General features: G+C 46.9%; 1 protein-coding gene across 1 annotated transcript in view; it reads right to left on the bottom strand.

Moving 5' to 3' along the window:
* Nucleotides 1-10,804, bottom strand: part of TMEM87A (transmembrane protein 87A) — a 64,645-nt gene extending 53,841 nt beyond the window's left edge. The window contains exons 1-2 of the mRNA XM_038741074.1: nucleotides 10,637-10,804; nucleotides 321-381 (exon numbers count right to left, since the gene is read on the bottom strand). Of these exons, the coding sequence (XP_038597002.1) occupies nucleotides 321-381; nucleotides 10,637-10,804 (229 nt within the window). The remainder of the gene's footprint in view (nucleotides 1-320; nucleotides 382-10,636) is intronic.
* Between the last annotated feature and the right edge of the window lie 2,459 nt (nucleotides 10,805-13,263).

Here is a 13,263-nt window from a genome sequence, read left to right as displayed (position 1 = left end):
GATGATAGTTGAAGCCGTGGGAGCGAATGAGGTCACCAAGGGAGTGAGTGTAGACTGAGAACAGAAGGGGACCAAGCACTGAACCTTGGGGAACCCCCACAGTAAGAGGATGGGAGGGGGAGGAGGAGCCTGCAAAAGAGACTGAGAAAAAACGACCGGAGAGATAAGAGGAGAACCAGGAGAGGACGGAGTCTGTCCCATAAAAACGGGAAGTTTTCCAACAGGCGGAAAACACCAAGGAATCCGAGCGGAAACAGAGCGGACCATGCAGATCCCTTCCCTGCCCACCCCAGAGGGGCCGGAGGCCCGGGAACACTCACACTTCAGGTAGATCGTACTGTTGCGGAAGAGGATCTTTCCAAAATTGAAAAAATTCTTGGCCTGAAAGGAGAACAGCGGAAGGTCGGTCAATCAATCAATCAATCAATCGTATTGAGCGCTTACTGTGTGCAGAGCACTGGACTAAGCGCTTGGGAAGTCCAAGTTGGCAACATATGGAGACGGTCCCTACCCAACAGCGGGCTCACAGTCTAGAAGGGGGAGACAGACAACAAAACAAAAGGTATTAACAAAATAAAATAAGTAGAATAAATATGTACAAGTAAAATAGAGACGGTCCCTACCCAACAGTGGGCTCACAGTCTTGGGATTGAGCGCTTACTGTGCGGATCGCGGTGCTAAGTGCTGGGGAGAGGACAATACAACGATCAACAGACTCATTCTCTGCTTGGGATAATAATAATAACAATAATAATAATAATAATGTTGGTATTTGTTAAGCGCTTACTATGTGCAAAGCACTGTTCTAAGCACTGGGGTAGATACAAGGTAATCCGGTTGTCCCATGAGGGGCTCACAGTCTTCATCCCCATTTTCCAGATGAGGGAACTGAGGCCCGGAGAAGTGAAGTGACTTGCCCAAAGTCACCCAGCTGACAATTGGCGGAGCCGGGATTCGAACTCATGACCTCTGACTCCAAGCCACAGCATCAGGCATTTGGAAAACTTATCAGGCTTTGTCAAGGCCAACAAACTCCAGCCCATCAATCGATCAACGGTCCCCGAGCACTTACTCTGAACGGAGCGCTTTACTCAGCCTTGAAACTCCCTACGTTCATTTCATTCATTTAACGCAGAAGACCGTCACCCAGTCCGCCCCGCTTAAAAAGAAAAATCTCCGCGGATCCAATCTTCAGGGCCTTGGATCGGTTTGATCGATCGGTCGATAGTTTTGGGGTTTTTTTATTTTACAGATCCCTGAGGAGAGGACAACGGGGGTTGAGGGGGTCGCATGGTTCACGTTCGCTGAAACAGGGGACGAAAACTGTAAAATAATAATCGGTGGCTAATTTGGAGACGACGGCGGGGCCGAGTGAAAAAGAGAAGCCTGGGAGCCGTGCAAGAGAGTTGTGTTTTAGTCCCGGTTCGGCCCCTCGCCTGCCGTGGGACCTTGGACGAGTCACTTGCCCTCTCTTGGATCTCGGCTTCCTCAACTGTGAGATGGGGACAAAACATCTGTTCTCTCTCCTTAATAATAATAATGGCATTTATTAAGCGCTTACTATGTGCAAAGCACTGTGCTAAGCGCTGGGGAGGCTACGAAGTGATCAGGTTGTCCCACGGGGGGGGGCTCACGGTCTTCATCCCCATTTTCCAGATGAGGGAACTGAGGCACGGAGAAGTGAAGTGACTTGCCCAAAGTCGCACAGCTGACTAGTGGAGGAGCCGGCATTTGAACCCATGACCTCTGACTCCAAAGCCCGGGCTCAGTAATAATAATTGCGGCATCTATTAAGCCCTTATTAAGCGCTAGGCACTGTTCTAAGTGCTGGGTTAGATAGTCATTCATTCAATCGTATTTACTGAGCGCTTACTGTGCGCAGAGCACTGGACTAAGCGCTCGGGAAGGACAAGTCGGCAACATATAGAGACGGTCCCGACCCGACAACGGGCTCACAGTCTAGAAGGGGGAGACAGACGACAAAACAAAACATGCGGATGGGGGTCCAAATCGTTAGAACAAGTAGAATTAAAGCTAGATGCAAATCATTAACAAAATAAATAGGATGGGAAATATGTACAAGTAAAATAAATAGCGTAATAAAACTGTACAAATACTTACAAGTGCCGTGGGGAGGGGAAGGAGGTAGGGCAGGGGAGATGGGCAGCACGGCTTAGTGGATAGAGCATGGATCTGGGAATCTAATAATAATCATCACCATCAATCATATTTATTGAGCGCTTACTATGTGCACAGCACTGTGCTAAGCGCTTGGGAAGTACAAATTGGCAACATATAGAGACAGTCCCTACCCAACAGTGGGCTCACAGTCTAAAAGGGGGAATAATAATAAATCTAATAATAAAATCTAATAATCTAATAATAACAATAATGGCATTTATTAAGCGCTTACTATGTGCAAAGCACTGTTCTAAGTGCTGGGGAAGGTACAAGGTGATCAGGTGATCCCACAGAGGGCTCACAATCTTAATCCCCATTTTCCAGATGAGGTCACTGAGGCCCAGAGAAGTGAAGTGACTTGCCCAAAGTCACCCAGCTGACAACTGGTGGAGCCGGGATTTGAACCCAAGACCTCTGACTTCAAAGCCCGGGCTCTTTCCACTGAGCCACGCCGCTTCTCTAATCTATGTGAGCCCGCTGTTGGGTAGGGACCGTCTCTTTATGTTGCCAATTTGTACTTCCCAAGCGCTTAGTACAGTGCTCTGCACACAGTAAGCGCTCAATAAATACACTTGAATGAATCAGAAAAACGTGGGTTCCAATCCCGGCCACGCTGCGTGTCTTCCGTGTGACCCTGGGCAAGTCACTTGGCTTCCCTGTGCCTCAGTTCCCTCATCTGTAAAATAGGGATAAGAGTGTGAGCCCCATGTGGGACAGGGATTGTGTCCAACCTGATTGACTTGTATCTATCTCAGAGCTTAGAACAGTGCTTTTTTTTATAAAGGCATTTATTAAGCGCTTACTATGTGCTAAGCATTGTTCTAAGCACTGAGGAGGTTACAAGGTGATCAGGTTGTCCCATGGGGGGCTCACAGTCTTCATCCCCATTTGACAGATGAGGTAACTGAGGCCCAGGGAAGTGAAGTGACTTCCCCAAAGTCACCCAGCTGACAATTGGCGGAGCCGGGATTTGAACCCACGACCCCTGACTCCAAAGCCCGGGCTCTTTCCACTGAGCCACGCTGCTTCTCTAGAGCAGGCGCTTAACAAGTAAAGAAGCAGCGGGGCTCAGTGGAAACAGCCCGGGCTTGGAAGTCATCATCATCATTATCGATCGTATTTATTGAGCGCTTACTGTGTGCAGAGCACTGTACTAAGCACTTGGGAAGTCCAAATGGGCAACATCTAGAGACAGTCCCTACCCAACAGGGGGCTCACAGTCTAAAAGGGGGAGACAGAGAACGAAACCAAACATACTAACAAAATAAAATAAATAAATAAAATAAGTCAGAGGTCATGGGTTCAAATCCCGGCTCCGCCGCTGGTCAGCTGTGGGACTTTGGGCAAGTCACTTCTCTGGCCCTCAGTCTGTAAAATGGGGATGAAGACGGTGAGCCCCCCCGTGGGACAACCTGATCACCTTGTATCTCCCCCAGGCTTCAGAACAGTGCTTGGCACATAGTAAGCGCTTAACAAATGCCATTATTATTATTATTATTAAATGGGGATTAAGACTGTGAGCCCCCCGTGGGACAACCTGATCACCTTGTATCTCCCCCAGCGCTCAGAACAGTGCTCGGCACATAGTAAGCGCTTAACAAATGCCACCCTCATTATTAACAAGTATTATAACTATTGTTATTATTAAATCCCACCCCACCCCCTTCCCTCCCTCTCTGCTTAGTACAGTGCTCCGCACACAGTAAGCGCTCAATAAATACGACTGGATGAATCATCATCAATCATATTTATTGAGCGCTTACTATGTGCAGAGCACTGTACTAAGCGCTTGGGAAGTACAAATTGGCAACATATAGAGACAGTCCCTACCCAACAGGGGGCTCACAGTCTAAAAGGGGGAGACAGAGAACAAAACCAAACATACTAACAAAATAAAATAAATAAATAACATAAAATAAGTCAGAGGTCATGGGTTCAAATTCCGGCTCCGCCGCTGCTTGTCAGCTGTGGGACTTTGGGCAAGTCACTTCTCTGGCCCTCGGTCTGTAAAATGGGGATGAAGACTGTGAGCCCCCCGTGGGACAACCTGATCACCTTGTATCTCCCCCAGGCTTCAGAACAGTGCTTGGCACATAGTAAGCGCTTAACAAATGCCATTATTATTATTATTATTAAATGGGGATTAAGACTGTGAGCCCCCCGTGGGACAACCTGATCACCTTGTATCTCCCCCAGCGCTCAGAACAGTGCTCGGCACATAGTAAGCGCTTAACAAATGCCACCCTCATTATTATTATTACCAAGTATAACTATTGTTATTATTAAATCCCACCCCACCCCCTTCCCTCCCTCTCAGCTTAGTGCAGTGCTCCGCACACAGTAAGCGCTCAATAAATACGACTGGATGAATCATCCTCATCAATCGTATTTATTGAGCGCTTACTATGTGCAGAGCACTGTACTAAGCGCTTGGGAAGTACAAATTGGCAACATAATTGGCAACAATTGGATGAATGAATCTCAGCGCCAAGCTCGGCCCAAGCGAGGAGTCGGAGGGGTTTCCATTTCGCCAGCGCTTTCCGACATTTCCTCCCCAAAGGCATTTCCCGTTCCCTGTTGGCACATTTCCCGCCGGACACCCGTTGCCCGCGGGCACATTGCGGGAAAAACAGCCGCCGAGTGGCTTATTCCATCCGGCTCTGAACCCCGGAAGGCGGATTCATTCATTCAGTCGTATTTATTGAGCGCTTACTGTGGGCAGAGCACTGGGCTAAGCGCTTGGGGAAGTCCAAAAAAAGGGGACTTCATCATCATCATCATCATCAATCGTATTTATTGAGCGCTTACTGTGGGCAGAGCACTGGGCTAAGCGCTTGGGGAAGTCCAAAAAAAGGGGACTTCATCATCATCATCATCATCAATCGTATTTATTGAGCGCTTCCTGTGTGCAGAGCACTGGGCTAAGCGCTTTGGAAGTCCAAGTTGGCAACATAGAGAGACGGTCCCTACCCAATAGCGGGCTCATGGTCTGGAAGGGGGAGACAGACGACAAAACAAAACATATTAACAAAATAAAATAAATAGAATAAATATGTATAGAGTAATAAATACGTACAAACATATATACATCTATACAGGTGCTGTGGGGAGGGGGATGGGGAGGAGAGCAGCGTGGCTCAGTGGAAAGAGCCCGGGCTTTGGAGTCAGAGGTCATGGGTTCAAATCCCGGCTCTGCAACTTGTCAGCTGGGTGACTTTGGGCAAGCTACTTGACTTCTCTGTGCCTCAGTTCCCTCATCTGTAAAATGGGGATGAAGTCTGTGAGCCCCACGTGGGACAACCTGGTCACTTTGTATCCTCCCCAACGCTTAGGACAGTGCTTTGCACCTAGTAAAGAAGCAGCGTGTTTGAGGTGCTTTGCACCTAGTAAAGAAGCACCTAGTAGAGAAGCAGCGTGGCTCAGTGGAAAGAGCCCGGGCTTTGGAGTCAGAAGTCATGGGTTCAAATCCCGGCTCCGCCAGCTGTCAGCTGGGTGACTTTGGGCGAGTCGCTTCACTTCTCTGGGCCTCAGTTGCCTCATCTGTAAAATGGGGATTAAAACTGTGAGCCCGCCATGGGACAACCTAATCCCCTTGTAACCTCCCCAGTGCTTAGAACAGTGCTTTGCACATAGTAAGCGCTTAACAAATACCATCATTAGTAAGCGCTTAATAAGTGCCATCATTATTATTTACTATTCCAGCGCTTAGTACAGTGCTCTGCACACGGTAAGCGCTCAATAAATATGATTGATTGAGGAGAGGAAAAGGGGGCTGAGTGTGGGAAGGCCTCCTGGAGGAGGTGAGCTCTCAGTAGGGCTGGGAAGGGAGGAAGAGCTTGGCGGATGTGCGGAGGGAGGGAATTCCAGGCCGGGGGTCGACGGCGGGACGGGCGAGAACGAGGCCCGGTGAGGCCCCCCCGCCACTGAGTTTCTAATCAATCAATCAATGGTACTTATTGAGCGCTTACTGTGTGCAGAGCACTGGACTAAGCGCTTGGGAAGTCCAAGGTGGCAACATCTGGAGACGGTCCCTACCCAACAGCGGGCTCACAGTCTAGAAGGGGGAGATGGACAACAAAACCAGATTAAAAACTGGAGACCCAGAGGGTAGGGAAGCTGGTCAGCTGCCAGGATTTTCGACCGTTTTAGTTCGCTCGGGGTATTTGCTAAGCGCCTTTTTCCGTGCCAAGGTCCGAGTTGAGGAGCCTGTCTGACGAGAGCTCACAAGAGCAGCTCCTCACAGCAGTTCTCCCCTCCCATTTTGCAGAGGAGGAAACTGGCGAGCCCCATGTGGGCTGGACGGCGTCCGGCCTATTTAGTTTCTATCGACCCCGGCACTTATTTCAGAGCCTGGCACGTAGTAAGTGCTTAAAAAAATACCACAATTAACACGTTGCTTAAGTGACTCGCCCTGGGCCACCCAGCAGGATCAATCAATCAATCAATCGTATTTATTGAGCGCTTACTATGTGCAGAGCACTGTACTAAGCGCTTGGGAAGTACAAATTGGCATCACATAGAGACAGTCCCTACCCAACAGTGGGCTCACAGTCTAAAAGGGGGAGACAGAGAACAGAACCAAACATACCAACAAAATAAAATAAGTAGGATAGAAATGCACAAGTAAAATAAATAAATAAATAAATAAATAGAGTAATAAATATGTACAACCATATATACATATATACAGGTGCTGTGGGGAAGGGAAGGAGGTAAGATGGGGGGATGGAGAGCGGGATGAGGCGGAGAGGAAGGAAGGGGCTCAGTCTGGGAAGGCCTCCTGGAGGAGGTGAGCTCTCAGCAGGGCCTTGAAGGGAGGAAGAGAGCTAGCTTGGCGGATGGGCTTGGGGTATTTGCTAAGCGCCTTTTTCCGTGCCAAGGTCCGAGTTGAGGAGCCTGTCTGACGAGAGCTCACAAGAGCAGCTCCTCACAGCAGTTCTCCCCTCCCATTTTGCAGAAGAGGAAACTGGCGAGCCCCATGTGGGACGGGGACGGCGTCCGGCCTATTTAGTTTCTATCGACCCCGGCACTTATTTCAGAGCCTGGCACGCAGTAAGTGCTTAAAAAAATCCCACAATTAACACGTTGCTTATGTGACTTGCCCTGGGCCACCCAGCAGGATGGGAATTCTAATCCCGGCTCCGCCACTTGCCAGCTGTGTGACTTTGGGCAAGTCACTTCACTTCTCTGGGCCTCAGTTCCCCCATCTGTAAAATGGGGATGAAGACTGTGGGCCCCACGGGGGACGACCTAACCACTTTGTAACCTCCCCAGCGCTTAGAACGGTGCTTTGCACGTAGTAAGTGCTTAACAAATACCATTATTATTATTATTCTCTGTGCCTCAGTTACCTCTTCTGTAAAATGGGGATGAAGACTGTGAGCCCCCCGTGGGACAACCTGATCCCCTTGTAACCTCCCCAGTGCTTAGAACAGCGCTTTGCACATAGTAAGCGCTTAAATACCATCATTATTATTATTCTTCTCTGGGCCTCAGTTCCCTCATCTGGAAAATGGGGGTGAAGACTGTGAGCCCCCCCGGGACAACTTGATCACCTTGTAACCTCCCCAGTGCTTAGAACAGCGCTTTGCACATAGTAAGCGCTTAAATACCATCATTACTATTATTATTCTCTGGGCCTCAGTTCCCTCATCTGTAAAATGGGGGTGAATACTGTGAGCCCCCCCGTGGGACAACCTGATCACCTTGTAACCTCCCCAGTGCTTAGAACAGCGCTTTGCACATAGTAAGCGCTTAAATCCCATCATTATTATTATTATTCTCTGTGCCTCAGTTACCTCATCTGTGAAATGGGGATGAAGACTGTGAGCCCCACGTGGTACAACCTGATCACCTTGTGACCTCCCCAGTGCTTAGAACAGTGCTTTGCACATAGTAAGCGCTTAAATACCATCATTATTATTATTATTCTCTGTGCCTCAGTTACCTCATCTGTAAAATGGGGATGAAGACAGTGAGCCCCTCGTGGGACAACCTGATCACCTTGTAACCTCCCCAGCGCTTAGAACAGTGTTTTGCACATAGTAAGCACTTAACAAATCCCATCATCATTATTATTATTATTATTATTCTCCGGGCCTCAGTTCCCTCATCTGGAAAATGGGGATGAAGACTGGGAGCCCCACGGTGGGCGACCTGATCACCTTGTAACCTCCCCAGCGCTTAGAACAGCGCTTTGCACATAGTAAGCACTTAACAAATCCCATCATCATTATCATTATTATTATTCTCTGTGCCTCAGAGAATAATAAAATTATTATTATTCTCTGTGCCTCAGTTCTCTCCTCTGTAAAATGAGGATGAAAACTGTGAGCTCCACGTGGGACAACCTCATCACCTTGTAACCTCCCCAGCGCTTAGAACAGTGCTTGGCACATAGTAAGCACAATAATTATCATTATTATTATTCTCCGGGCCTCAGTTCCCTCATCTGTCAAATGGGGATGAAGACTGTGAGCCCCCCGTGGGACAACCTCATCACCTAGTAACCTCCCCAGCGCTTAGAACAGTGCTTGGCACATAGTAAGCACAATAATTATCATTATTATTATTCTCCGGGCCTCAGTTCCCTCATCTGGAAAATGAGGGTGAAGACTGTGAGCCCCACAGGGGACAACCTGATTACCTTGTAACCTCCCCAGCGCTTGGAACAGAGTTTTGCACATAGTAAATAGCGCTTAGTCCAGTGCTCTGCACATAGTAAGCGCTCAATAAATACGATTGATTCCCAAGCGCTTAGTCCAGTGCTCTGCACACAGTAAGCGCTCAAGAAATATGACTGATTGATTGATTGACAACCTTGTTATCTTGTTTCCTCTCCTCAGCGCTTAGAACAGTGCTTTGCACATAGTAAGTGTTTAACAAATGCCGTGATTATTATGATTATGATGTTATTATTATAATTTGGCACTGAACATTATCATTTTATTTTGTTAATATGTTTTGTTTTGTTCTCTGTCTCCCCCTTTAAGACTGTGAGCCCAGTGTTGGGTAGGGACCGTCTCCATATGTTGCCAACTTGGACTTCCCGAGCGCTTAGTCCAGTGCTCTGCACACAGGAAGCGCTCAATAAATACGATTGATTGATTCCCAAGCGCTTAGTCCAGTGCTCTGCACACAGGAACCGCTCAATAAATACGACTGATTGATTGACAACCTCGTTACCTTGTTTCCTCTCCCCATCACTTAGAACAGTGCTTTGCACATAGTAAGCGCTTAACAAATGCCATGATTATTATGATTGTGATGTCATTATTATAACTTGGCACTGAATATTATTTTATTTTGTTAATATGTTTGGTTTTGTTCTCTGTCTCCCCCTTCTAGACTGTGAGCCCACTGTTGGGTAGGGACCGTCTCCATATGTTGCCAACTTGGACTTCCCAAGCGCTTAGTCCAGTGCTCTGCACACAGTAAGCGCTCAAGAAATACAATTGATTGACAACCTCATTACCTTGTTTCCCCTCCCCAGCGCTTAGAACAGTGCTTTGCACATAGTAAGCGTTTAACAAATACCATGATTATTATGATTATGATGTTATCATTATAATTTGGCACTGAATATTATTTTATTTCGTTAATATGTTTGGTTTTGTTCTCTGTCTCCCCCTTCTAGACTGTGAGCCCGCTGTTGGGTCGGGACCATCTCCATATGTTGCCAACTTTGACTTCCCAAGCGCTTAGTCCAGTGCTCTGCGCACAGTAAGCGCTCAATAAATACGACTGATTGATTAGTCCAGTGCTCTGCACACAGTAAGCGCTCAATAAATACGACTGATTGATTCCCAAGCGCTTAGTCCAGTGCTCTGCACACAGTAAGCGCTCAATAAATACGACTGATTGATTAGACCAGTGCTTTGCACACAGTAAGCGCTCAATAAATACGACTGATGGATTCCCAAGCGCTTAGTCCAGTGCTCTGCACACAGTAAGCGCTCAATAAATACGCCTGATTGATTAGTCCAGTGCTCTGCACACAGTAAGCGCTCAATAAATACGATTGATGGATTCCCAAGCGCTTAGTCCAGTGCTCTGCACACAGGAAGCGCTCAATAAATACGACTGATTGATTAGTCCGGTGCTCTGCACACAGTAAGCGCTCAATAAATGCGATTGATGGATTCCCAAGCGCTTAGTCCAGTGCTCTGCACACAGGAAGCGCTCAATAAATATGATTGACAACCTCGTTACCTTGTTTCCCCTCCCCAGCGCTTAGAACAGTGCTTTGCACATAGTAAGCGCTTAACAAATGCCATCATTATTATGATTCTGATATTATTATTATAATTTGGCAGTGAGGCCCTCGGCTTCTCTGTGGTGACTGGGTGGTTAGGCCGCGGCCTCCTCCTCTTCCTCCCCCCCACCACGAGGTGGCGCGAGCTTCGCGCGTCTCGGCAGGACCCTCGCGGGCCACCGTAGCGCGGCCCGGACTCACCAGCGGCACGGGCACGCGCCATTTGGAGCGCCCGGCGGTGGCTGAGGCGGTGGAGGAGGCCGTGGCGGCGGCCAGGGCCGGGCCCGGCGGAGGCGGCAGCGCGCCCAGGACCAGCAGAGCGACGGCCACCAGCCGCGGCCGCCGCCGCCAACACCAACGCGCCGCCATCTTGCGCGCTGTGGAGGTGTGGGGCGGGGAGAGGCCTCCTCTTCCGGTCCGTGTACGTCACTTCCGGGCTGGGAGGCATGACGAGGCGCCCTCGGCCGCTTCCGGTCCCTGCCGCCTGAACTTCCGGTCCGCCGCCGAAAGGGGGCGGGGCTTCCCCGGCCCACAGACCTGGGCCCAGTCAGTCGTTCATTCAGTCATTCGATCGTTTGTTCATTCATTCGTTCGTTAATTCATCGGATCGTTCATTCGTTCGTTCATTCATTCATTCGTTCGATCGTTCATTCATTCATTCGATCGTTCACTCATTCGTTCGTTTGTTCATTCATTCGTTCGTTAATTCATCGGATCGTTCATTCGTTCGTTCATTCATTCATTCGTTCGATCGTTCATTCATTCGTTCGTTCATTCATTCGATCGTTCACTCATTCGTTCGTTTGTTCATTCATTCATTCGTTAATTCATTGGATCGTTCATTCGTTCGTTCATTCATTCATTCGTTCGATCGTTCATTCATTCGTTCGTTCATTCATTCATTCGATCGTTCACTCATTCGTTCGTTCATTCATTCGTTCGTTAATTCATTCGATCATTCATTCGTTCGTTCGTTCACTTGTTCATTCATTCATTTAATAGATCATTCATTCATTTAATCTTACATTCAATCATTCTATGGTATTTATTGAGCATTTACTGTGTGCAGAGCACTGTACTAAGCGCCTCATTCATTCATTCGTTCGTTCATTCATTCATTCATTCATTCGTTCATTCATTCATTTAATAGATCATTCATTCACTTTATCTTACAGTCAATCATTCTATCGTATTTATTGAGCACTTACTGTGTGCAGAGCACTGTACTAAGCGCCTCATTCATGCATTCATTCGTTCATTCATTCATTCGTTCATTCATTCATTTAATAGATCACTCACTCATTTAATCGTTCATTCAATCATTCAATCGTATTTATTGAGCACTTACTGTGTGCAGAGCACTGGATTAAGCCCTTGGGAAGTCCAAGTTGGCAACATATAGAGACGGTCCCTACCCAACAGTGGGCTCACAGTCTAAAACGGGGAGACAGAGAACAAAACCAATCATACTAACAAAATAAAATAGAATAGATATGTACAAGTAAAATAAATAAATAAATAAATAGAGTATTAAATACGTACAAACATATATACATATATACAGGTGCTGTGGGGAAGGTAAGGAGGTAAGATGAGGGGGATGGAGAGGGGGACGAGGGATTCATTCCATCATTCGATCGTTCACTCATTCGTTCGTTCGTTAATTCATTGGATCGTTCATTTTATTTTGTTAGTATGTTTGGTTTTGTTCTCTGTCTCCCCCTTTTAGACCGTGAGCCCACTGTTGGGTAGGGACTGTCTCTAGATGCTGCCAACTTGGACTTCCCAAGTGCTTAGTACAGTGCGCTGCACACAGCAAGCACTCAATAAATACGATTGATTGATTGTCTCTATATGTTGCCAACTTGTACTTCCCAAGCGCTTAGTACAGTGCTGTGCACACAGTAAGCGCTCAATAAATATGATTGATTCATTCATTCGTTCATTCGTTCATTCATTCGTTCGATCGTTCATTCATTCGTTCGTTCGTTGATTCATTTATTCGTTCGTTAATTCATTGGATCGCTCATTCGTTCGTTCACCCATTCATTCATTCGTTCGTTCATTCATTCGTTCGTTCGTTAATTCATTGGATCGTTCATTCGTTCGTTTACCCATTCATTCATTCGTTTGTTCGTTCATTCGTTCATTCGTTCATTCACTCATTCATTCGTTCGTTCGTTAATGCATTCGTAATTCATTCGATCATTCATTCGTTCGTTCACTCGTTCATTCATTCATTTAATAGATCACTCATTCATTTAATCATTCATTCAATCATTCGATCGTATTTATTGAGCGCTTACTGTGTGCAGAGCACTGTACTAAGCGCCTCATTCATTCATTCGATCGTTCATTCACACATTCATTCGTTCGTTCATTCACTTAATAGATCACATTCATTTAATCGTTCATTCAATCCTTTGATCGTATTTATTGAGCGCTTACTGTGTGCAGCGCACTGTACTAAGCGCCTCATTCATTCGTTCGTTCGTTCATTTACTCATTCATTCGTTCGTTCATTCACTCATTCATTCGATCGTATTTATTGAGCACTTACTGTGTGCAGAGCACTGTTCTAAGCGCCTCATTCATTCGATCGTTCATTCCTTCATTCGCTCATTCATTCATTCATTCAATCGTATTTATTGAGCGCTTACTGTGTGCAGGGCACTGGACTAAGCGCTTGGGAAGTCCAAGTTGGCAACATATAGAGACAGTCCCTACCCAACAGTGGGCTCACAGTCTAGAAGGGGGAGACAAACAACAAAACAAATTAACAAAATAAAATACATAGAATAAATATGTACAAATAAAAGTCACACAGC

Source organism: Tachyglossus aculeatus (assembly GCF_015852505.1).
Source record: "Tachyglossus aculeatus isolate mTacAcu1 chromosome 12 unlocalized genomic scaffold, mTacAcu1.pri SUPER_6_unloc_1, whole genome shotgun sequence".
NCBI classification, from domain to species: domain Eukaryota; kingdom Metazoa; phylum Chordata; class Mammalia; order Monotremata; family Tachyglossidae; genus Tachyglossus; species Tachyglossus aculeatus.
Note: the sequence above shows the minus strand (reverse complement) of the source record. Positions and strands in the feature narration are given on the sequence as shown.